At 36.0% G+C, this 24,655-nt stretch overlaps 1 protein-coding gene and 1 long non-coding RNA gene across 2 annotated transcripts in view; both read left to right on the plus strand.

Moving 5' to 3' along the window:
* The window catches only part of coq8aa (coenzyme Q8A, genome duplicate a), a 40,555-nt gene that overhangs the window by 14,736 nt on the left and 1,164 nt on the right, over positions 1-24,655 (plus strand). Inside the window, exons 5-14 of the mRNA XM_048207446.1 lie at positions 1,415-1,489; positions 5,808-5,933; positions 13,841-13,926; positions 14,024-14,164; positions 15,307-15,388; positions 18,266-18,359; positions 20,984-21,125; positions 23,096-23,203; positions 23,721-23,786; positions 24,512-24,598. Of these exons, the coding sequence (XP_048063403.1) occupies positions 1,415-1,489; positions 5,808-5,933; positions 13,841-13,926; positions 14,024-14,164; positions 15,307-15,388; positions 18,266-18,359; positions 20,984-21,125; positions 23,096-23,203; positions 23,721-23,786; positions 24,512-24,598 (1,007 nt within the window). The remainder of the gene's footprint in view (positions 1-1,414; positions 1,490-5,807; positions 5,934-13,840; positions 13,927-14,023; positions 14,165-15,306; positions 15,389-18,265; positions 18,360-20,983; positions 21,126-23,095; positions 23,204-23,720; positions 23,787-24,511; positions 24,599-24,655) is intronic.
* LOC125278353 lies at positions 5,942-6,565 on the plus strand. Its single transcript, XR_007187122.1, has 2 exons — positions 5,942-6,170; positions 6,271-6,565. It is a non-coding gene; the product is annotated as an uncharacterized LOC125278353 (long non-coding RNA).

The raw sequence follows: 24,655 nt of genomic DNA on the forward strand, positions 1-24,655 counted from the left end.
AAAAAAAACACTATCGTTCAAAAGTTTGGGGTGGGTAAGATTTTTATGATGTTTTTGAAAGAAGTCTCTTTTGCTCAACAAGGCTGCATTTATTTGATCACAACAATTCTGTAGAATATTATCGTATGTAACATTATACTAGTCTTTTCTGTCAATTTTCATCAATTGTATGCATCCTTTCTGAATAAAAGTATTAATAAAAAAAAAATAAAAAAGGATTTGGAATGACATGAGGGTGAGTAATTAATGACAGAATTTTCATTTTTGGGTGAACTAAAACCCTTTAGGTGTCTTTATAAAAAAAAAAAAAAAAAAAAGCAAATGCAGTACAATGCACCAGAAGTTGCAGTGTTTGAGTACCCTAGCATGGCCCCTTGTGTTTTCCTCAAGTTCTTAAACTCCTGCAGGCATGAAGAGACAAAAAACAGGAACCTGTTTAATCATCAACCTAGAACTTAACCCTCAGGCTTGATGAAAAACTTTACCAGGATAAGAGTCGGCATCAAAACGACGTGTTTTTGTAAGGTATGTTAAAGGGATAGATCACCTCAAAATGAAAATTCTGTTATCATTTACTCACCCTCAAGTTGTTCCAAATCTGTATGAATTTCTTTCTTCTTCTTCTTTTTTTTCTTTTTTCCACACTATTGAAGTCTGTAGGGCCCATCAACTGTTTGGTTACCCATATTTTTCAAAATATCTTCTTTTGTTCAGCACAATAAAGAAATTCATACAGGTTTGGAACAACTTGAGGGTGAGTAAATGACAGAATTTTCATTTTTGTGTTAACTATCCCTTTAAGACTCCTGGAAAAACCAAAACAAACAAACACCAGAATGAAAACATGTCGGCCTCATTTCTTGCCAGCTTACACTGAGGTGTTTACTTTCACTGCTTGATTTACAACCGACTTGAAACCCCTCCTAAATTTCTCAAAAGCTGGAGGGTTACATAATCAGAAAATTACATAACTATCGAAGAAGATTGCAGCAAAACCCATTATTGATTCTCAGCTCTACCACAGAAAATGTGCTGACCACAGTGGTTTGGAAATACTATTTTGGTGTTTCCTTTTGTCAGGTTCACATTATACAGCAACAGTGTTGTTGTGGGTATTTTTTCAGAAAGCAATTCGAAAGACAGATGTAAATACATCTCTTTCTTGTTTTCAGGGTGGAAGTGCTGTTTTGAGGTGTTAGATAATGACTGTTTCAGTAGATTTAACTTCTGTTAATTTATGGTTTATGACAGGTTGTCCCGCCCTCACACCAGTAAACACGTCACTGCAAGAGGGAGGGGAAGTTATTTTGATTTAAAGATTACAAAAAAAATAGATTATTTATAATACTGCAATATTCCAAAAAACAAGAATCGTCAGTTTTGATTTTGTGGTGACTTTGATAATCTCTTGCAGGTCTTGCTGTAGGTTTGGGAATTGGAGCTTTGGCAGAAGTGGCAAAGAAAAGCCTAAGATCAGAGGAGAAGAATGGTAAGACAATTGTATTATCTACTATAATTGAACTTTACAGATATGTTTTGGGTCAGTACAATGTTTTTGTAATTATTAATCAGTAGTCCATTTTATTGAAAGTGACTTACTAATCATGCATAGCATGATTACAAGTGATAAATTGCATGCAATCAGAGTTGACTTTTTTTTTTTTTTTTTTTTTTTTTTTTTGGACTTTAAACCATTTCATTAACAGAGATAGTGAGTGAGGAGACAGGAAATAATGGGAAGGAGATTGTGGGTATTTAAACTCAAGTTACCCACATATAAGCACATGTGCGCTTCTCACCAGAAACCACAGCACTAGATCATAACCGATGTGCATCATTTGTAGCAATGAAAAGATCATTCCTTCTTTTGTCCTTTCTTTTAGTACAAGCAGTACTTAAAATCTAGTATGCGTATGGAATTATTTACTCTTAGACAGGCGAGTGCTATTAATTGCTCTTTTGTCTGTCTGTGTTTGCTTTAACTTTAGACTGCATGTATAATAATATGCACATAATAACATTTATAGAGTTGCCTGTTCTAAAGTGCTCCTAAATTAGTCTGAGAGGCAGTTTTAATGTAGGGACAAGTCATTTTTTTTAGCACAGACCATAAAATATTTATATGCATCTGTGAAATTGGTATGAAAAAATGCCAGTATATTATTGAAATGTATACAAATGTAAGTTTGTCACTCATTATTGAAATTATTATTAACTTTGTTCATGTAAATATGTGCACCCTTCCCATCATCCAGGATCTCTCAGCTCAACCTCAAATCTTCTTACGCCACAGAAAAAGATTTAGTCAGGCATACACACTGCCACTGTTGTTTTGCCATGTTTAAAGGCAATGTGAAACAGAATTCGCAGCACGTCAGCATTGTGAATTCTGAATGTGTAGTTATTAGGTTTTAATGAAAAATTATGAATGCAAACTTTTATTTTATTTTATTATACATTTATGCATCTTGCAGACACTTTTATCCAGAGCGACTTGCATTGAATTCAAGATACATATTTTATTACATTTCTTGCATTGGGCCTGATTCATGAAACTTCAGTAAATACATGAGTAAATTCTGAGTAATTTGAGAATATGACGGACCTTCCCGAAAACTCTCCTTTGGATTCACAAACACTTCGTAAACATCAGATTTAATAATTAAAGGTGTGTATGTTAATGAATTCCAATCATTCTTAAATAGGGTGTGTGTGCACGCTCATTCACGATTAGCATAATCCCCGCCTATGAGTTACAACTACGCAAATTACGTGTCCAGGAACGCTGTGGAATTTTCTGGACTGCCTTCTCAGGTTTGGCTTCAGTATGTTACATAAATGCAAAAGTGACTAATAGGCCATATGCCTAACAATAAATATTCAATTAACGTGTGTCCACCAAAGCGTTTTTAGCCAGCTGAAAAAATGCCTGGTGCTCTTCTTAAAATGGACAGCTAGTGGCGCTAGAGAGCACTTTGTAGGCGCAGCGTTAAACCAGCTGAGACTGTGTTGCTATGTTTTGGAATATCCACAGCAATAACTATTTACTAGTATCCAGTTTTGAAGAAAATTGCTTAATATAAAAATGCAGTAACCAGCAATATTAAAGGTGCAATATGTAAGATTTTGCAGCAAAATATCCAAAAACCACTAGGCCAGTGTTATATATTTTGTTCACTTGAGTATTTACAATATCCCAAATGTTTCCAACTATTTGTAAATCGTGAGAAAATTGCAATTTTAACCAAGGCTCTGGGACGTGTGAGGAGTCGCCTGTCAATTGCGTCATACCCGCGTTAACCCTTTGCGGTTTCTGGTTTTATTTTGTAGAAACCATGGAAACGCCGAAAGACGCTTTAATATATTACACGTTTTAATAGACAAGAGAACAATTGTTTTGATTATATTTATAGACAGAAAACAAATTGTTATATAGCTCAACACGTTTAGTCTTATTGTTTAAATCTAATTTTCTTTCTTTTTTTTTTTTGCAAGTACCATCCTTTACCATGCCTCAGAGAAAAACACTATTTTGTGAAGTAGCTAACATAGCATAATCAGATGCAGCTTTATTTTTATTAACAGTAATACAGCATTTTCTCCATCATACAATACATTTTAAAATGAATTGCATGCTATTTATCAACACAAGCCATCCAGCATTTAAAATTATATTCTAAAATCGATCTAGCTTACTGCAGTGTGCAATAAGTGTCTCACAGCAGCCGCCGAGTGAACGCACAGAGTAACGTTATAACATCATTTTCAACAAACTCAAATGTATCTAATAAAACAGAGCTGTGTTACCTCATATTCATGACCGGAAAAGCGGAAGCGGCGCCGGCGACTGTGTCATAATAAAAGTTCCACTGCTCGCGAGGCGTGTGTTGCGCAATCGCTCCAGCGGCCTCTTTCCGGCTCCCACAACACTCAGTCCTGCTCTGCTTCATACTACAGTAATGGTAATAATTGCATCCATGAACATGATTTCTTCCTGAGTCCTATCCCTATTCTTTTGCATCGTCCGTTGAGGTGAAGACCACATGTCCCAAGATTCCGCACTCAAACTTGGCGTCATCAAGCTACGCCTTTGTTATGAATAGGCCTCTAGCGACCTCTACCGGACAGAATTCTTACATACTGCACCTTTTTAACTTTGTTAATATTTTTAAATCCATTGTTGTTGAGTCATTGTACAGTTAGGATTATTGATCGGTGTAGTATTTGTCCCGCCCCTCCTCCACAGTGATTGGACGGCTGGGTAAAAAGTGACAGTGACGAGTGCTGCGTTTTACCCAAAGTTGAACAGTTTTTAACTGTCTGCTACAAAACAAAAAAATAAAAAAATAAAAAAAAGACAAGGCAAATTAACTCGTGAAATAGTATTGTACATACTGCATCAAAATGCAGTGTCATCAGTTTACCTAAAAGAACACAGAACCTTGGGATGTTTTACGCACCATTTACATGTGGTAGGGAGCAGGTGCAAATTTTACCAACTAACATTCTGAAAATACAAACATTTTCATGAATCCTAAAATTTACATCAGAACGGCTTTATGAACAATTTACACAAAAAGCATTGCGAGACCCTTACTGTGTTTTTATATTTCATTGTATTTTTTTATTTTCTATTTTATTTTTTTTATTTTAATGCTTAAATTATTTTAGTAGTAATAAGGGTCAGTTTAGATTTTATTTGTCTTTAAATGCAGTACATTTCTTATGCTCTGAATGAACCACTGTTTACTTTGTGGTTATGTCTCATGTTTTGTTTTTTGTTTTTTAAATAAAAATATCTGACTTTTGCACAGTAACCACCATCGATACTGAGTTTTACATATGTTATAATCAGTTTTCAGATTAGTAGATCAGTGCAAGTTTGATTTCTTTTGTTGTCCCCTATAATCTTGAATATTGGGTTACAATCTTTTCCAATTTTGACCAGCCTCACCTTTTGACTCCATAGGCTTTAACAGCTCAAAGTGTCATTGAAAAATGCTTAAAAAAAATCCTGCTTGCAGCTATTAAAGGCTCAAAGCTTTGTTCATTACATCAAGAGAATAGATTCTTCTTACAGAAGTTATTTGCAGATATTTTATGGTTTAGCTGTCTACAGAGTTGCATTATGTCAGTCTGGCTGCAGATCAGAATCGGAATCAAAATCAGAATGCTCTTTATTCGCCAAGTGTGCACAAGCACACAAGGAATTTGGAATGGTTTCCAGGAGCTCTAGGTACTTGCATAGATGTACTGTAAAACACAATACAATACAGAGAAAGAATTAAAAACGTGGTGTTAAAGACAAAAGTATGTAATATACATATAGAAAAATGTAGGACAAAAAGGAATATACATTTAGAGGGTACATGTACAAAGTTACATGTTAAGTACTGTATAAATGTAAATGTGTATTTACATGAGACTTATTATTATTGCCTCATGCCTGGGTGGGATCAACACCATATGGGAACTGAGAGACTGTGCAAATGTGTTCTAAGGACAGCGGCCTGCAACTAGATCTTATCTATGTAGACACCAGCCATGCTGGATAATGATTACCTTTGACCTCATCATCACATCCAGGAATAGCTCTAATGTCCTCACAGAGATAATGAAGACCCTTATCTAACAGTTTGTGGGTTTTTGTTTACATGGACAAATGGTTCTCAGCAGCACAGATAACCTTTGATGTTTCAAATGGCACATACAGGGGTTGTCTTTTGGACCTCTCTGTATAAAAACATGTCTTTTTTTTAAGCTGTATTTTCAGTCCAAAATGTTAACAGTCTTTTATTTTCACATAGGTGATAAGAAGGCAGTTCTGGACCACAGCCCCTTCCTTTCGGAGGCCAACGCAGAGCGTATCGTCAGGACACTGTGTAAAGTTCGTGGGGCGGCCCTCAAGCTCGGACAGATGCTCAGTATCCAGGGTAAGAGAATGCTTTTTGTATAACAAGCTGCCATGTTAGGCTAGGTCACTCCTCAAAGATTTGTTAGGACCATTAAGGTGTCCTCCTTGACTGACAAGAGCTCATAACCCACCGCTGCTTCTTGTGTCGGAGTCGTTGTAAGTCATGGCCGCTCTCAAGTTAGGCTGGTATGTGATCGAGGCTTGTCTCTGTTTTACAGCCTGGTGATGTGAGTAACTGCGAACCACTTACAGAAAGGTGCAGAGAGATTGGAGATGCGATTTATTTCCTCTCTGATATGCAAGTGTCTAAAGATAAAATAACCACAAATAAACTTCCTGTGTTATTTTCTACACAGTGATGGAAAATGGATGCTAACCTTTCTGCATGCTGACAGTTCAAGGTCCTCATACCCTACCAGTTTAGACATACTTGAATAAGTTTATATTTGTCATGATCTTATAGGTCTTTTCATCTGAAGGCTTAGACTATCTTATAATCAGTTGAGAAGCAACAAGATAACAGCGACACAAGCAATTTGTCTTTCCACACTCGAACGTGAAAATTATTTATTTTTTGTAAACAAATTTTATTTTATTTTTAGTGCATGTTTCTTAAAGGTCCCGTTCTTCGTGATCCCATGTTTCAAACTTTAGTTAGTGTGTAATGTTGTTGTTAGAGTATAAATAAAATCTGTAAAATTTTAAAGCTCAAAGTTCAATGCCAAGCGAGATATTTTATTTAACAGAAGTCCCCTACATCGAACGGCCAGTTTGGACTACATCCCTCTACTTCCTTCTTTAATGACGTCACTAAAACAGTTTTTTGACTAACCTCCGCCCACAGGAATACACAAGAGTTGCGTTTGTAGAGTGTGTTTGTCGCCATGGCGTCGAAACGCTGTTATTTTCATCCCGCAGTCCAATCACCGGGTCTGATTCCGGCTCAAATTGATAGGGTAAAGTTAAAGACATGTTTACAATAACACTGAGCGCGTGAATCTCCACGTTATGGTAAGAGGCGTGACCTTTCCGGGCAAGATCCACTAAACTGCTGTCGAATCACAACACAGGAACCGCTGGCACAATCAGAACTCGTTACGTATTTCTGAAGGAGGGACTTCATAGAACAAGGAAGTCATCAGCCCGTTTTTATGACAGTGGAAACAGCGGTATACAGATAAGTAAATTATGTGAAAAATACTGTTTTTTTTTTACACGTGAAACATGAACACATGTTATATTGCACACTATAAACACAATCAAAAAACCACGAAAAACGGGACCTTTAAAGGTTTAGTTTACCCAAAAATGAAATTGTTGTCATTAATTACTCACCCTTATGTTGTTCCACACCGTAAGATTTTAAGATATGAAGATATTAAGAAGAAATTAAGATATATTTGATTAAATCTGAGGGTGTCTGATGTAGGGCTGGACGATGTATCGTTTTAGCATCGATATCGTGATGTGCACATCCACGATAGTCACATCGCAGGAATTGCGAATTTAACCAAAGTTTCATGTGTTTAAAGGGGGGTGTGTAATGCTATTTCATGCATTCTGACTTATTTACACTGTTAAAGAGTTGCATTCTCATGCTAAACATGGCCAAAGAATCATTAGATTGCAACGTAGGAAAGAAATTACAGTATTTTACACCTCACAATGAATATCAGTATTCAGCCTTCAAATGCGACCTCGGGAGAACGCAGCCTTCGAAATAAGACGCAGCTCCTGTCACCAAAGGAGTGTTTTTGGTTGTGAGGGAAAGATTACTTTTTTCAGCTTCCCAAAGAACCCAGCATTAAAGGTGCCATCGAACGTTTTTTTACAAGATGTAATATAAGTCTAAGGTGTCCCCTGAATGTGTCTGTGAAGTTTCAGCTCAAAATACCCCATAGATTTTTTTTTTTTTTTTTTTTTTTTTTTTTTTTTAACTGCCTATTTTGGGGCATCATTAACTATGCACCAATTCAGGCTGCGGCCCCTTTAATTCCTCACGCTCCCCGCCCCCGGAGCATGCTGCATGCATACATCAGATCATGTGTGTATAGTATTTATTTGGATGTTTACATTTGATTCTGAACGAGTTTGATGGTGCTCCGTGGCTAACAGGCTAAAGCTAACATTACACACTGTTGGAGAGATTTATAAAGAATGAAGTTGTGTTTGTGCATTATACAGACTGCAAGTGTTTAAAAATGAAAATGGCGACGGCTCTTGTCTCCGTGAATATAGTAAGAAACGATGGTAACTTTAACCACATTTAACAGTACATTAGCAACATGCTAACAAAACATTTAGAAAGACAATTTACAAATATCACTAAAAATATCATGTTATCATGGATCATGTCAGTTATTATTTCTCCATCTGCCATTTTTCACTGTTGTCTTTGCTTGCTTACCTAGTCTGATGATTCAGCTGTGCACAGATCCAGACGTTAATACTGGCTGCCCTTGTGTAATGCTTTGAACATGAGCTGGCATATGCAAATATTGGGGGCGTACATATTAATGATTCAGACTGTTACGTAACAGTCGGTGTTATGTTAAGATTCGCCTGTTCTTCAGAGGTCTTTTACACAAATGAGATTTACATAAGAAGGAGGAAACAATGGAGTTGGAGACTCACTGTATGTCATTTCCATGTACTGAACTCTTGTTATTCAACTATGCCGAGGTAAATTCAATTTTCCATTCGATGGCACCTTTAAGGGAACAGAAGATGAAGTTTGTTTTTCTGAGGCAGCAACAGAATTGTACATGCATGTTTTTTTGTTCCCATGATTTCAGTGATGAATACTTTATAAATAAATCCCAGTTCTGCGCTGGATTTGCAGATCGCGGATGGTGAGCGAAGCTGCATCAGACGTCTGTGTTTTGTTGGCAATCAGTGCGCAAGTGCATAAAATGTAAACACCACAGACGTTTTGTTCCCTTTTTATTTATAATGGTATCACAGCTAGCATGCGATCTCTACGCAGAAGCTGCGCGCACATGTGACTTTTTAGCTCTGCCCACAGCACTGATGGCAGACACGCCTCCAGGATCTCAGCTTTTTTCAGAAAGACTCTGTTTAGCTTATCTATCTTTTATAAATATGACAAACTAAAGACTTCTCAGAGATGTGCATTGTTACTCTATATGTACTCAAGATTAACATGAGATTGGCAGAAACTGTGTGTGATACCCCCCCTTTAATTCCTGTCACACGGAGCCGCGCAGATGCACGTGAACACCGAATTGCGCTCACTTTCACATCTATTTGTGCTTGAACAGACATATACACTCAGAATTATGTCAAAGTGTCCTTGTAAACAGCTGCTTATGGCTTAGGTAACTTAAACAAAGAAAACGGATGTGTATCATTAGGATCGGATCCGTGCATTCGATCTTAAAGCCACAGCAGACTTGCTGCTTTCTGCGTCATGAATGTTAACAAACAACAAAATACAAGGAGAAAATCACTTTAATACAGATGAATTATATTCAATTTATACAGTGAAGGCTTTGCAGTGTTATTTTACATTTGATTATTCATTTTCTGGACCTGAATACATATACCTGAAAAACATTTATTTAATTTAAATCACCCCAATCCTTCTAGAATTATTCTTTCCAAATAGAGCTATTCAAGTAATCTGTTCAATTTATTTCATATCGCAACATATGTCGCAGAAAAACAAAATATAGCAATGTCAATTTTTTTCCAATATCATACAGCCCTAATCTGATGCACACATAGGCAGCAACATCCTTGTTTACGTCCGGCATTCGGACGTAAACAAGGAAGCCTGCATTGAGATCACTACGTATGACACTGGTTCAAATTGTTGAATAAAGTTGCTATTTTTGTTTTGTTTTTGCACACAAAAAGTATTCTCGTCACTTCATAACATTAAGGTTGAACCACTGTAGTCACATTTACTATTTTAACCATGTTTTCAACTACCTTTCTGGTAGTTGCAATGATCAGATATCCTCGGATTTCATCAAAAATATCTTTCAAAAACATAACATTATTATTGATTCAAATCTTTTGAACAGTAGTGTCGGTAGGAACTAATACTGTATATAACAGATAAAAGACAATTTGCTTTCCATTTCATAACTCTTGAAAAGTTTAATGTCGTGTCCTCGCGCCCTTGAATCCACTTCTGTCTGTGTTGACCAGCAGCCCAAACATTGTCAAACTTCTTCTGTGACACAAATGCCCCTCTTTTCTGTGCAAATATGTTGATTATTTCTGGTAGGCATGTGAGGTCACTCTCCCCCGCTCTGTGTGCATTAACGTGTATTTGAAAGCCAGAACGAAAGCATTTGTGTCACCCACTCAAGAATGCTGCGCATAGATCAATGCAGCACGGCCTCTTTGCATGACATTTCCAAACCTCAGCCGATGCTCATGCGCTAGCCTCATGCACCGTGCACCATTCTCATCAAGAGAGGCAGGATTTTGTAAGCTGCAGATCGCACAACTGGCAGTGAAGGACAGCGACAGCACTGGCATCGGCGAAGCTCAAAATAAGCCCACAGCTATGCCAGAAACGTGACCTTTCACACTACACCTCAGGAAGTTCTGAAAGGACTGGCACACACAATTTCCCATTAAGACATGGCTAAACTGCTGTGTACATGATCTGTTTTTACATCTGGAATGGAGAGAGACCTCTAATGTTTTTATTACTTTTTAAAAATTCCCATACTACATAGTTTTGATGACTTCACTATTATTCTAAAATGTGGAAAAAAGAAATACACTACCATTCAAAAAGTTTGAAGTTTGGAGACAGAAAGATGTTTTTTTATATATATATATATATATATATATATATATATATATATATATATATATATATATATATATATATATATATATATATATATATATATATATATATATATATATATATATATATATATATAAAGAAATGTATTATTGTATTCAGCAAGAACACAATAAATTTATTAAAAGTGACAGTAAAGATTTATATTTAAAATAAATGCTTTTCTTTTTTCATCAAAGAATCCTGGAAACAAAAAATGGATAACGGTTTCCAAAGAAATATTAAATTATACAACTGTTTTCAATTTTGATAATGGTAAGAAATGTTTCTCAAGCAGCAAATCCGCATATTAGATTGATTTCTGAAGGATCATGTGACACTGAAGACTGGAGTAATGATGCTGAAAGTTCAGCTTTGTTTTTATTACTCAAAAAGACTAATGGATGTTACTGGAATATAAACCCAGACAAGGTGACCATCAAACTGTTTATTTGTGCAACAATGACCACTGGATTGTATATTTATACTGCCTATTATAAATACCAAATAAATTAACAAATGTGCATGAGGTGTTGATTTGAGGTCAAATTATTTTATTTTTTGTAGACAAAGCAGTATTACGAGAGACATAAACACAATTATGCAGGAATTTGCTTGCTTTGGACGAAAGTCAATTGTTTAAGTATAGTGGGCATACAAACATAGGAATGCTGCAAAGTTATCTAGAGTTTTTTTCTAATGTTGGTTATTGAACGGATAGCTATGTAGCCCACATTCCTCAGCCACAGTATCAGCTCAGAAAATGTGAGGTCATCAGAGTAATCTGGGTCAAACAAGTGAACCAGGGAAAAAAAAACCATGGCAACTGTAAAGCTTCCCTTTTTTATTTTTAGTTAGTTAGTTAGTTAGTTATGATATATACACACAGGCCGTTATGGAAAATCTTTCGACTCTCTTGCAGTCCTGATTTCTGAAGGAGAGGACCTCTCACTGGATTCGGATCGAGCGGGTTATTTAGCGCTCTCTCTCTCTCTCTCTCTCTCTCTCTCTCTCTCTCTCTCTCTCTCTCTCTCTCTCTCTCTCTCTCTCTCTCTCTCTCTCTCTCTCTCTCTCTCTCTCTCTCTCTCTCTCTCTCTCTCTCTCTCTCTCTCTCTCTCTCTCTCTCTCTCTCTCTCTCTCTCTCTCTCTCTCTCTCTCTCTCTCTCTCTCTCTCTCTCTCTCTCTCTCTCTCTCTCTCTCTCTCTCTCTCTCTCTCTCTCTCTCTCTCTCTCTCTCTCTCTCTCTCTCTCTCTCTCTCTCTCTCTCTCTCTCTCTCTCTCTCTCTCTCTCTCTCTCTCTCTCTCTCTCTCTCTCTCTCTCTCTCTCTCTCTCTCTCTCTCTCTCTCTCTCTCTCTCTCTCTCTCTCTCTCTCTCTCTCTCTCTCTCTCTCTCTCTCTCTCTCTCTCTCTCTCTCTCTCTCTCTCTCTCTCTCTCTCTCTCTCTCTCTCTCTCTCTCTCTCTCTCTCTCTCTCTCTCTCTCTCTCTCTCTCTCTCTCTCTCTCTCTCTCTCTCTCTCTCTCTCTCTCTCTCTCTCTCTCTCTCTCTCTCTCTCTCTCTCTCTCTCTCTCTCTCTCTCTCTCTCTCTCTCTCTCTCTCTCTCTCTCTCTCTCTCTCTCTCTCTCTCTCTCTCTCTCTCTCTCTCTCTCTCTCTCTCTCTCTCTCTCTCTCTCTCTCTCTCTCTCTCTCTCTCTCTCTCTCTCTCTCTCTCTCTCTCTCTCTCTCTCTCTCTCTCTCTCTCTCTCTCTCTCTCTCTCTCTCTCTCTCTCTCTCTCTCTCGCTCTCTCTATGGCTCCTTAGGACTTGTTTACAGTGCCGTACATCTGTCATGCAGTTCCTTCTCATGAAACCATCTCTAAAATCCTGTTTACATGTATAGATTGACTGTGCACTGCAACTGAGTAAACCTATAACATGGCAACAGATTTAATAAAGATTAAGAAACATGAAATGCGAGACTGTGTTGTATTATACAGTATTTGCAATTAAAATAATCCATTTTTATATGAATTTGAAGTTGAAAACGCAGGTGCTGTTTATACCTGGTATTGACATCTGCCTCAAGTGATCCAATCATAAGTGGGCAGCACTAAATACAGACTGATCTAATCATGACCATATCACATTTGTTGTGTAAACATTAATGTGTCCTACAGTGTCAACTGTGTTAAATAAGCCATTCATTACAGTAACTATTATTCTGTTACTAACTATATATATATATATATATATAATAAACATTTGATAAAACTAAATAATTCTTGATTTAGAAAAGCAGTGTAAAAATGTAAAAAATAAAAGTTTAAACTAATTAAATTTAAGTAACAAAAAGAGATAAAAAAAAAAAAAAAAAAAATGAATGCATTGGATTAAAATAAATAAATAAATGACCAAATGATTAAAATTATGTTGAAATATATACTTAATGACCCCACACAGAATAATAGTCGGAGTAATTTATTCAGGAAGGAAACATTAAATTGATCAAAAGTAGCTGTAAGTCTCTGTAAGTCTTTTACATTGTTACAAAAATGTAAAAATGCTGTTTTTTGAACTTTCTATTCATCTGAATCCTGAAAAACAATGTATCACGGGTTTGACAAAAATGTTACGCTGGACTATGTTTTCAAAATTTATAAGAAATATACTAAATCACCATATTAAAATTATTTCTGAAGGATCATGTGACACTGAAGACTGGAGTAATGATGCTGAAAATTCAGCTTTGCATCACAGGAATAAACTACTTTTTTAAAAATATATTAAAATAGATCAATTATAGAAGTTATAATGGTGAACATAAACTTCTTTCAAATCCTTAAAATCTTACCGACCTTTGAAGGACAGTACGCTAATACGTCTGTACGCTTTTTACAGTTGACAATCATTTAATAGTAATTAGCATTTAGTCAGAGGAAACACATTTGATATTAGTAATACATGTAAGTGGCACTCTTGTTTCTGCTGAGCATTTGTGATTGGATCACCCAGGAAGGATGTTAATACCAGCTATAAACAGGACCATTGTTTTCATTTGGCATTTGTTGAAGAATAGCATTTATACTATACTAACATTTTATGTGTGTTTAATAATATTTCAGATGATGCATTCATCAACCCGCAGCTGGCCAAGATCTTCGAACGTGTGCGTCAGAGTGCTGACTTCATGCCCATCAAACAGATGACGGTACCATCGACTTAAACTACAAAATATTTGAATGTTTCACATCAGAAAAATTCATTATTAAAAAAACTGCTTGTCTGTTGCTGGTGGATCTGTGCAGAAAGCCCTGAGCTATGACCTGGGCCCGAACTGGAGGGATAAACTGGAGTTGTTTGAGGACAGACCCTTTGCTGCTGCTTCCATTGGTCAGGTCCATCTGGCCAAGATGAAAGACGGTCGAGAGGTCGCCATGAAAATCCAGGTTGGTTGTAGGCAGAAAAACTATTTTAAACTTGTTGCCTATCAATAATGCTTTAAGGTCGTTAAAGGTGTGTTTACAGTTCATTTTCAATGGGACGCCACACAAGATAAAAAGATTTAATCTTTTTGCAGCTGCTGTTAGTCAGTGACCAATCAGAGTTGATTTTTCTATTAACAACCCATTTGTAGGTTTGTTTTACATAGATTTTTTTTGGTAACACTTTATTTTAGGGTTTTTAACTAGTTGCTTATTGGCATGCACATTAGTAGAATATTGGCTATTTTTTAGTACTTATTAAGCACATATTAATGCCTTATTCTGCATGACCTTATTCTACATTCTTAATCCTACCCCATACCTAAACTTAACTACCTTACTAACTATTCATAAGCAGTAAATTAGGAGCTTATTGAGGGAAAAGTCATATTTAATAGTTTATATGTGTTCCCTATACTAAAGTGTCACCAATTTTTTTTTTTTTTTTTAATTATATATATATATATAAGATACACAATAGAATATATACATAAGAAATAAAGCACATTAATTAGATTTGTTCATTTTAGTAGCCATCCCTTAAAAGCAGCATACAAATATTTATATTAATAGAATCATTTAGATGTTTTCCTTGTTAGGGTTAAGCTGAAGCAGTAGTTTTCTTTGTTAGCATTAAGCTGAAGCAGTAGTAGGATATTGATGCACTTGCATTAGTGCATTCCACACCAAAATCACAAACAAAGCTTTTTGCCCTTTAATGGTGCAATAAAAGTCTCCAAACAGGTTAATTTGGAGCAACAACTGCTTGAAGTCCAAAGAGCAATTACCACTACCTGCTTTTGCAAACAACTGCGACCTGAATGTTTATGTGTAGATAACCTAAATCTGAATGTGTCTCCTCTCAACTTTTTTTAGTAAAACAAACAGTTTTGAAACGTTACAACATAAGCTAGCTGCCAAAAAATGTTTGCAACAAGGTCAGGGCTTGTTTTGCTGGAGGCCACTTGTGTTGCATTTGTTTTAACCAGCACATGTGTTCTTTCCCCTGGATGCTTTTATGGTTTGAACATGTTTTGGTTTACGAAATGAACTGCTTCTGCGTAATGTTTTCTGAGCCCTGTGTAACATACTTTTGGTTTCTGCAGTACCCCGGAGTCGCACAGAGCATCAACAGCGACGTGAATAACCTGATGACGGTCCTGAGCATGAGCAACGCCCTTCCTGAAGGTGATGACCTAATCACTCATGTTTTATAACTTTAATAGAATTTTTAGAATTTTAGGTAAATGAATTGCTGGAGATGTATCCTGGCGGTTAGTGCACATGCGTTGACGTGGTCAGCTCGGGTCGTTTCCCGATCCCAAATCTGAGAGCATACACTTCCCGTCTGCTGTGTCCTATAACTAAAAATATAAAAGTTTGGGTTCGGTAAGAAATTATTTTAATAATTTTTTTTTTTTTTTTTGAAAGATGTCTCTTGCTCTCATCAAGGCTACATTTATTTGATCAGAAATAAAGTAAAAACAACAATATTGTGAAATAATAATTTAATTTCTTTTCTATTTCAATATTTTCTTTATAAAATACATTTAATAAATTGTCAATTGATCCTTCAGAAATCATTCTAATGTTGAGTTGGTGCACAAAAAACATTTCTTATTATCTTCAATGTTGAAAATATACATATATTGACCCCTAGTTCTAAAATATTTTTGCTAGGTATATTTTAAGCTGAAATAATAAACTGATGAAATTGTACTGATTTTGAAACTCTTTCATTGACCCCATTCTTTCCAAGAACTTGGTGTCAGTGCACTCAGATCTATATTTAGTGTGTTTCAAACTGAGAACTGAGAGCTCAAGGCCTGTTGGGTCTTAGTGGGCTGATAGATCTCAGACTGCATGACTGACCAATGAGAGCCCATGAGCTGCACCATCGTTACAACAGCGTCCACTGCTGCATGATCAATGCTGGTTAAATATTCAGCTGTCAGAGAAGCCTAATCCTCCAAATATAGTCTGAACTTTCATTTAAGCTTGTAAATACCACCACAGCATTGCCGGTCCTTCTTTTTGCCAGAAGAAAGACATGACACAAAGCAGATACCCAAAATATGTTTCATGTCATGCCAACCCTTGTGAAGAAGAGTACTTATTATGGAAATAATATACTTAAAGGTGCTGTATGTGAATTTTTTTATTTATTTATTTTTTTTTTTGGTGACCATACTGAAACATAATACCATACTATGTTTGCAGATATTTAGGAAGTTCACATACTTTATTCTCCGAAAAATAATGCTACAGCCAGTTATTCTACTTTGAATTGTGCTTTCGGTGTTGAAATGTCTGTTTTTGTTTTGGTCTGTGTGATCCCGCCTGCTGCCAGTTTACCCAATGGTATTTCGACACCCCGGGTTGCCAATTGGTGAAAAACACAGCCTATTGCAGCCATGGAAGCCAGCAAACAAACTGGGTCGGAGGTTGCAGATTCTGCCCGACCTAAAAAGCTTTGTTGTCCATCTAAAAAGCTCTGTGACCTGCAAGTTGATGTTGAACTCATCAACTTGCAGTGTACGGCTCATCGCCTTCCTGTTGCTTCATTCCTGTTGCATGTCCTCAATCTGGCAACCTGCGTGAGCTCAAGTCTGAGGAGGAGGGATGGGGAAACAACTCTCTCCAATATTTAGAATTTGGACTGCAGTACCAAGTTCAACCACTAGCTGTCAATATTACATACTGCACCTTTAAGTGTGAACTGAATGTAATATTTTCTAACACTTAATTGCAATTAAATGAAAATGTATTCGTTTAAATTTATATGAAATGCAATTAGTTGAATGTAAGAGTGCTTTTTTTTCCCCAGGTAAAGGGATAGTTCACCCAAAAATGAAAATTATCCCATGATTTACTCACTCTCAAGCCATCCTAGGTGTATATGACTTTCTTTTTTCAGACGAATACAATCCAACGTACGATGTAAGATGTAGGAGTATCGTAAGCTTAGACGCCTCTTGCGGTTCAAACAAATGGGGCTGGGCAACAAACTCAAGCTCCTCTTCTCTTATATCGAAATCATCCGACATTTCTCTTTTTTTCATTTTAGACTTCTAATTTGTGACCAGTGTTTTGTTTCTCCTCTTCTGCATTTGTCAATATGTCATGCGTCGGGTCAATGTTTACTCTTCCATCTCAACTCGTCTTGCGTAGAATGTGTACGGCTGTTTTGCCGGAAGCTAGTTTAAAATTTATAAAGTTTTAAATATGAATATTTTTCTTACAAAAATCCATTGCTTCACTTCAGAAGGCCTTTATTCACCTCCTGGAGAGTCACATGGATTATTTTTATGATGGATGGATGCACTTTTTTGGGCTACAAAACACAGCGCCCCCATTCACTACCATTATAAAGCTTGGAAGAGCCAGGATATTTTTTAATATAACTCTGATTGTGTTCATCTGAAAGAAGATCATCATATATCGTAAGTCACATACTCCTAGGATGCCTTGAGGGTGAGAAAATCATGGGATATTTTTGGGTGAACTGTCCCTTTAAGTATATATTTATAATTTCATGATTACTTGTATTGTCTTTGAAATATGGTTAACGTGTACTGCCAAATATACTGACAAGCATTTATTGTAAACTAAAATATACTTTAAAATATATAATTATTTAATATATTACTATACTTTAATGTCATTTCTACTGAAACGTATGTCATGTATTTGTAAATACTTGTAATTAGCTTCTTTAAAGTACAACAAATGATTTAAAATGTACTATAAAATAAAACTTTAAAATTTGACAGTATTACAAGGTGTACTTAAGTGTATTTAGAAATGTCATGAAATTGTGCTCTTTTTAAGTATACTTAAGTGGCCTTTTATTTTTATTAATATTTTATCTGCAAATACAAATATACATTTAAGATTTGAAGTACACTACAAGTGCACACTCAATACAATTAAGTGCACTTTTTTTCACAACGAAAGTATACACACCCAAATTTCAAGTATTGTGAGTGGTGAATCTTGGTGAATTTTTTTCCAAATAAACACTCACCTACTTACTCATCTCTGACTGTGTCTCCGAACATGTAGGTCTGTTTCCAGAGCATTTGATAGATGTGATGCGACGTGAGCTGGCGCTGGAGTGCGATTACATAAGGGAAGCCAAGTGTGCTCGGAAATTCAAGTGAGTGAACAAAAACAAGCAGGAGACGTTTTTCTCACTGCTAATTCAGAGCATCCCATCATTGTATCCGTTAATCTACACCTCTATAAAATCACGGGCGGTCTGAGGGCTCAAGACATTTCAGGCAGCTATGTAACTGATATTTGAGCTAAATCTATCCTGTGCCATAACACTCTTTAAAAAGAAGGTTTACGCACACGAAATAAACATTACAACTGCTCAGAAAGATTGTGCACTTCTGTATCCTCATATAACAGCTTCTCTGGAGCGTTGTGGCCTCAACACCGGGCTAAAAATAATCGCTTGTCCTTTTCAGCCTACCTTGTAGGCCAGGGTTTGAATGATTTGATTTTAAGGAACAGTTTGCACAGTAACATTTTAAATATAGCACAAATGTAATAATAACCATTGACAATAAGCCCATGCTCTTCCATTGGGGAGCCTGACTTCACAGAGAGGGAGAAGAATGAAACGTTCCAATAGAGAGATATAGTTACGTTCATGCATTCAGGATGGGATGTGTGTCTTTTACCTTTGAGTAAATCAATGAGCGTATCAGTGTTCAGTAGATTAGCTTGATTTAAAATAATGCAACATGTTTGCTTCCTGTAAGTATTAACGTAGTGTAAACAAACATTGCATACACAGCCTTACATCCGAAAGAAATAATCTAACACGTTCTTCTAGTATATCTTCTCTTTGTCATGTAGTCTAATTGATTTTATTGAATTGGTTCATTTGTACAATTGACCTCTGTTGACACTGTTGCTAATTTTACAGAATATACAGTATATTTCTCATGTATTTGAATAATTTCTGTTAAATTGTGTTTAAAATCCTCCATAGATTTACATTAGAAAAGCGCAAAAGCTTCTCTTACAACAGTTGCTTATTGGTCGGTATGTTTAGCTTTATTAAAACGTTGTAGCTTTACAGAAAACATGAATGTGTTGGAATAATATTAATAGTAAAAATAACTCTGGACTTAGTTGAACCAGTTCAATTCACATACGATTAATTTTCAGTCATCACTCGGTACACACTGCAAAATTAACTTTCTTATTCAATATTTTAGTCTTGTTTTCTAGTAAAAACTTCAAGATACATTTACTTGAGATGCAGAATGGCATGTTAAGTTCACCCAAAAATGAAATTTCTGTCATTAATTACTCACCCTCATGTCGTCCCAAACCCGTAAGACCTACATTCATCTTTGGAACACAAATTAAGATGTTTTTGATGAAATCCGAGGGTATCTGATCCATGCATAGGCATCAACGACATTGCACATTTTGAGGTCCAGAAAGGTTCTAAAGACATCATTAAAACCGTCGACGTGACTACAGTGGTTCAACCGATGAGAACAATTTTTGTGCACAAAACAAATCAAAACAAAAATAATGACTTTACTAAACAAATTCGTCTGTCCCCTGTCATACTGCTACACTGTTGTCATTGCAGAGCTTTTGTGTTTATGTCTGAACGGCGACTCGGTATTGGCCGGCTCTGGTCACGTGAGCAGCACGACACATGCGTGAGCCCGCGTTCAAACATAAACACGGAAGCGCTGCAACGACAATAGCGTAGCAGTATGATGGGGGACAGACGAATTTGTTGAATAAAGCCGTTATTTTTGTTTTGTTTTTGCGCACAAAGTATTCTTGTTGCTTCATAATATTAAGGTTGAACCACTGTAGTCACGTCGACGGTTTTAACGGGGTCTTTAGTACTTTTCTGGACCTCAAAAGGTGCTATGTCGTTGCTGCCTATATGTGTGGATCAGATACCCTCAGGCTTGGATTTCATCAAAAATATCTTAATTTGTGTTCCACAGACAAATGAAGGGCTTACAGGTTTGGGATGACATGAGGGTGAGTACTTAATGACAGAAATTTAATTTTTGGGTGAACTAACCCTTTAAAAAAAGAAAAAATTCCTGCCAGTAGAAAAAAAAAAAAAAAAAAACTTTTTTCCCCCCTTTTGAACTTTGTTTTTTTTTTTTTGTTTTTTGTTTTTTAAGAAAACTTTATATGTCATTTTACATCTCAAGTAAATATACTATTGATTTAAGAATGTTCTGGAAAACCATTCAAAAATACTGAGGAAGAAAATTACTTTTTGAAGTGCATAAGTGTAATTATGTATTAATTTACTTCCTTTTGATTCATTTGCATGTTTTCAAAGAATCTGTTGTTAAAATGTAAAAGTTTATTTGCAGCTAAATATGGCTCTGATTTAAAAAAGTATCATCTGATACTTATATATTACCTTGTTAAAAAGCCTCAGTATAGTTAGTATAGCTATTTCTAACATTACCTTATAAAGCTAGATACGTTTTCAAATTTCTAGCTTGACTCATCACCTAGTGCTGTAAACTTTAATTCAGAGCTGACGTACCCATTATTGCTTAGCAAGCTGTAATTTCAAGCTGAAGTATCACATTTGGGAACTCCTCACGCCCAGAGAATAGCATCACAGCTTTTCCCACATCCCTCAGAACCAGACGTGTGCGTGTGTTCATCAGCACGTCCTGTCTGTGGTGCACGTGCGGGGTGGCATGCTTTTACGGGGTGGCTTAACGTTACTTGTGCTCAGTGACTCAGAAGCTTTGTGGTTTTTGGCAGGGAGCTTCTGAAAGATCACCCCTTCTTCTATGTGCCTGAGGTAATCGACGAACTCAGCGGCCAGCACGTCCTCACCACCGAACTGGTGCCTGGGTTTCCTTTGGATCAGGCTGAAGGACTGTCACAAGAGCTGAAAAATGAGGTATTCACTGGTGCTGTTAAACCAGTAACCCTGTGCTGACATATGAAGTAATAGCCAGAAAATCACATTTTTAAAAAGGTTTATTGAATCTTTAGACACAATATATATTAGGGCTGTCGTTTTAACGCGTTAATTAGATTAATTAGTGAAAAATAACGCGTTAAAATGATTAATTTTAATTAACGCGCCCGCCACGCCCCTGACCTACGTAAGTCATCTGTTGACTGATGACGAATATGAAGCAGGTAAACAACTCGCTGCGTGATATGATCCTAAATTCAACATATTTGGTCAAAAATGCCCCTGTGAGTTGTCGTCTCATATTTATGTCATATAGTTAAGCAATATCACACCAGTAACGAGCGCAATATCACACGAGTGCTGTTTTTTTTGTCGGAGTGCAAATGTGATATTCAATAAATCAGAAGTTAACACTGTGTTATATTTTAGACATAATATTGTCTGCTTTTGCTCAATTTTGCCAATGAAAATATTACCTATAAAGCCAGAGCAGAACGGTTGTGCCCTGCGTCTCCGAGCAAAACACAACGGTTTAGTTTCGTTTCTGAATGAATCCGCGTTTTGAGCGAATCAATCGGGTGAATCAATGATTCATTGGCCCATTGATAAAGAGCGTAATTTACTTGATTCCTGAATGAATCAGCCGTTTGAACGAATCGAATGAATGAATGCCTTAATGACTCACTCATTAAGACATTTACTGCCACCTACTGGCAGTTTTAGATTCTTTTTTAGAGTATCACTTCATATAAAAATCATATTTCCATATAAATAATAATAATAATAAAACATTAAACGGATAGTTTACCCAAAAATGAAAATTATGTCATCATTTACTCACCCTCATGTTGAATCAAAGAAAATATTTCTTTCTAAAGCTACTTTTTGTAATGTCTCTTTGATGATGATGTCTCTTTTTCTTTTGGGTTTCCTAGCCAAATTTGACGTGCGATTAATTAGATTAATTAATCGCCAGATTGTGTAATTAATTAGATTAAACATTTTAACCGCTTGACAGCCCTAATAAAAAAAAAAATATATATATATATATAACGGGTTTGTTTTTATCATATTTGACACTTCAGGCTTTAATGGCTCATTATAGTATGATATAGGAGAATATGGATCTCATACTTGAAAAAACACAAGTTTCATTCAGTGGCAGTTTTTATTGTGGAGGCAAAACATATAATTCAGTTCAACTATTATGATTGTGAGATGTACAAATGAACAAAAGCCTGATGTGTCATATTTGATACATTTTTAAAATGATTTTCCTTTAAAAAAAATATGAATGGATAATCAAGTAATCCTAGTTTGCTTCAGAAAAAAAAAAACAGTGCTAACAATATCGGATTATGAATTCCGGGAAAACCTATTTTCATTTTCATTTCTAGTACTTTCAGTTCTCCTTCTGTGATCTACAGTAAGTTGTATGTATATAACTTAGTGTTTAGTAAGTTATATAAGTGAAGCCACATTACAGTTTGGTGTGGTATCAGGCCACATTCAATTCTATGACGCGTCACATAGTCTCAAATGTGCCCAGTATGAAAGCCAGTGGGCTTCCTGGAGCATTATCACCACCTGGTGGTGGAAGTGTTTTGTTGCATTAGTAGGGCAAAGTTGAAACAAGGTCATGTCCATACCAAAAAATGTAAGGAATGAAGTTTAAAATAAATAAAAAGTGTTGACCAAACCCTGAATAGAGAAAATGGTGTACTTTAACATGAATGAAGGCAATAAATGTGATTGAATATTTTAAACAGACCATACAAGTATGATTTAAACCTGCGTCCATTATGTAGTTTGTAAACAGTGGGAAATTTGTTTTGAGTTAGAACTGATCTATTACTTTATACTAAGTACTGCATATGCTTTAATGCATTAATACTGTGAATTTAAAGCAGTCCAGTGCAGGTGTCATAACACTTTTTATTGATGCTCAGATCTGCGAGAATATCCTGACCCTGTGTCTGAGGGAGCTCTTCGAGTTCAGATACATGCAGACGGATCCCAACTGGTCCAATTTCTTTTATGATCCACAAACCCACAGGGTATGTAAGAGAGTCATGATCATTCATTGATCTTTCCTAGTTGCTTACTTACACAACCAGTCAAAAGTGTAGACGCACTTTGTATACTGGAAACTGAAATATGAGATAGTTTTGTTCACTATGTTAATCCTATACTTTTATTTATTTCATAGGTTGACTACTATTTTATATATACCTATTTTTTTGCATTCATTACTCCAAACTTAAGTGCCACATGATCTTTCAGAAATCATTCTAATACGCTGATTTGGTTCTCAAGAAACATTCATTATTATCAGTGTTAACAGTTTTGCATTTTTTTCAGGAATCTTTAAATAAGAAAGTTCAAAAGAACAGCAGCAATTTAAATTTTTTTTTAAATAATGAATTTGTTTATTATAAATTACATTATTAGTGTATTATGTATTATTATATTTATTTCAACTGAGCATTTTGTTCAGTAAATCAAAAGTATTTAAGTTGTTTTGACTTTTTTTTTTTTTTTTTTTGAATAATCAAGCTGTTCTTCAATCCACAGGTTGCTTTGTTGGACTTTGGTGCAACGAGAGGGTTTGAAGAGAGTTTCACTGATCTTTATATCGAGGTAAACATACAGTTTAAAGTCCCCCTGTAATCAAAATTTAAGTTTTTTTTTTTTTATATTTTAGTATGAATATGTTAGCCTTAATGTTATGAATAAGCAGGTGTGTTCCAAAACAATGATATAAGCATTCACAACTTAGTCTCTCTTTTCCGCTAAAATGGATCACGGATTTTAATGACATCACAACGGATGTTCTCTAGAATCTAAAGCGCCCCGCCCCCTACATTATAAATAGATGCTGAACAAATTGGTCAATTGTTCACACATTTTTCTATTTTTTACATGGTGAATGGCACATAGTGCACTATATAGGGGATAGGGAACATGTAAATATGCTTTCCATTGGGGCGAATGAAGTCTGGTGTCACATGAACCGCAGTGCACATGGTCTGCTTTGGTCCAGAGACACGATAGCACAGATTGGATCATATCCGCGAGTTGGCGCAGACCACAAAACCTATCAGACACATCTGAATTCTTCACTGAATACTATATTTAAAGCAATATGGAGAAGATTAGGAGGAGAAATGGTTAGAGATTAGAAGGAAACTGAGGTTTTACCAAGCTCAACAGCTCTGATTGTCCCGCCATGTCTTCCTGTTTCAGTTGAAATTACGTCAACACATTTAATAATGCTGTGCAAGGCACTTCAGTGGGACTTTAAAAGTGAAAGTAAACGATTGTATAATATTTCCTTTCTTAAACTACCTTGCTCTTTAAAACAGATCATCAAGGCTGCAGCAGATGGTGATCGAGAAGGAGTGCTGAAGCAATCCATAGAAATGAAGTTCTTGACAGGTTATGAGACTAAGGTAGGAAAATACAATCCTGATATTTTGTGTTTGGGGCTTCACATATGACAGTCATGT

The sequence above is a fragment of the Megalobrama amblycephala genome, linkage group LG11 (assembly GCF_018812025.1).
Source record: "Megalobrama amblycephala isolate DHTTF-2021 linkage group LG11, ASM1881202v1, whole genome shotgun sequence".
NCBI lineage: Eukaryota > Metazoa > Chordata > Actinopteri > Cypriniformes > Xenocyprididae > Megalobrama > Megalobrama amblycephala.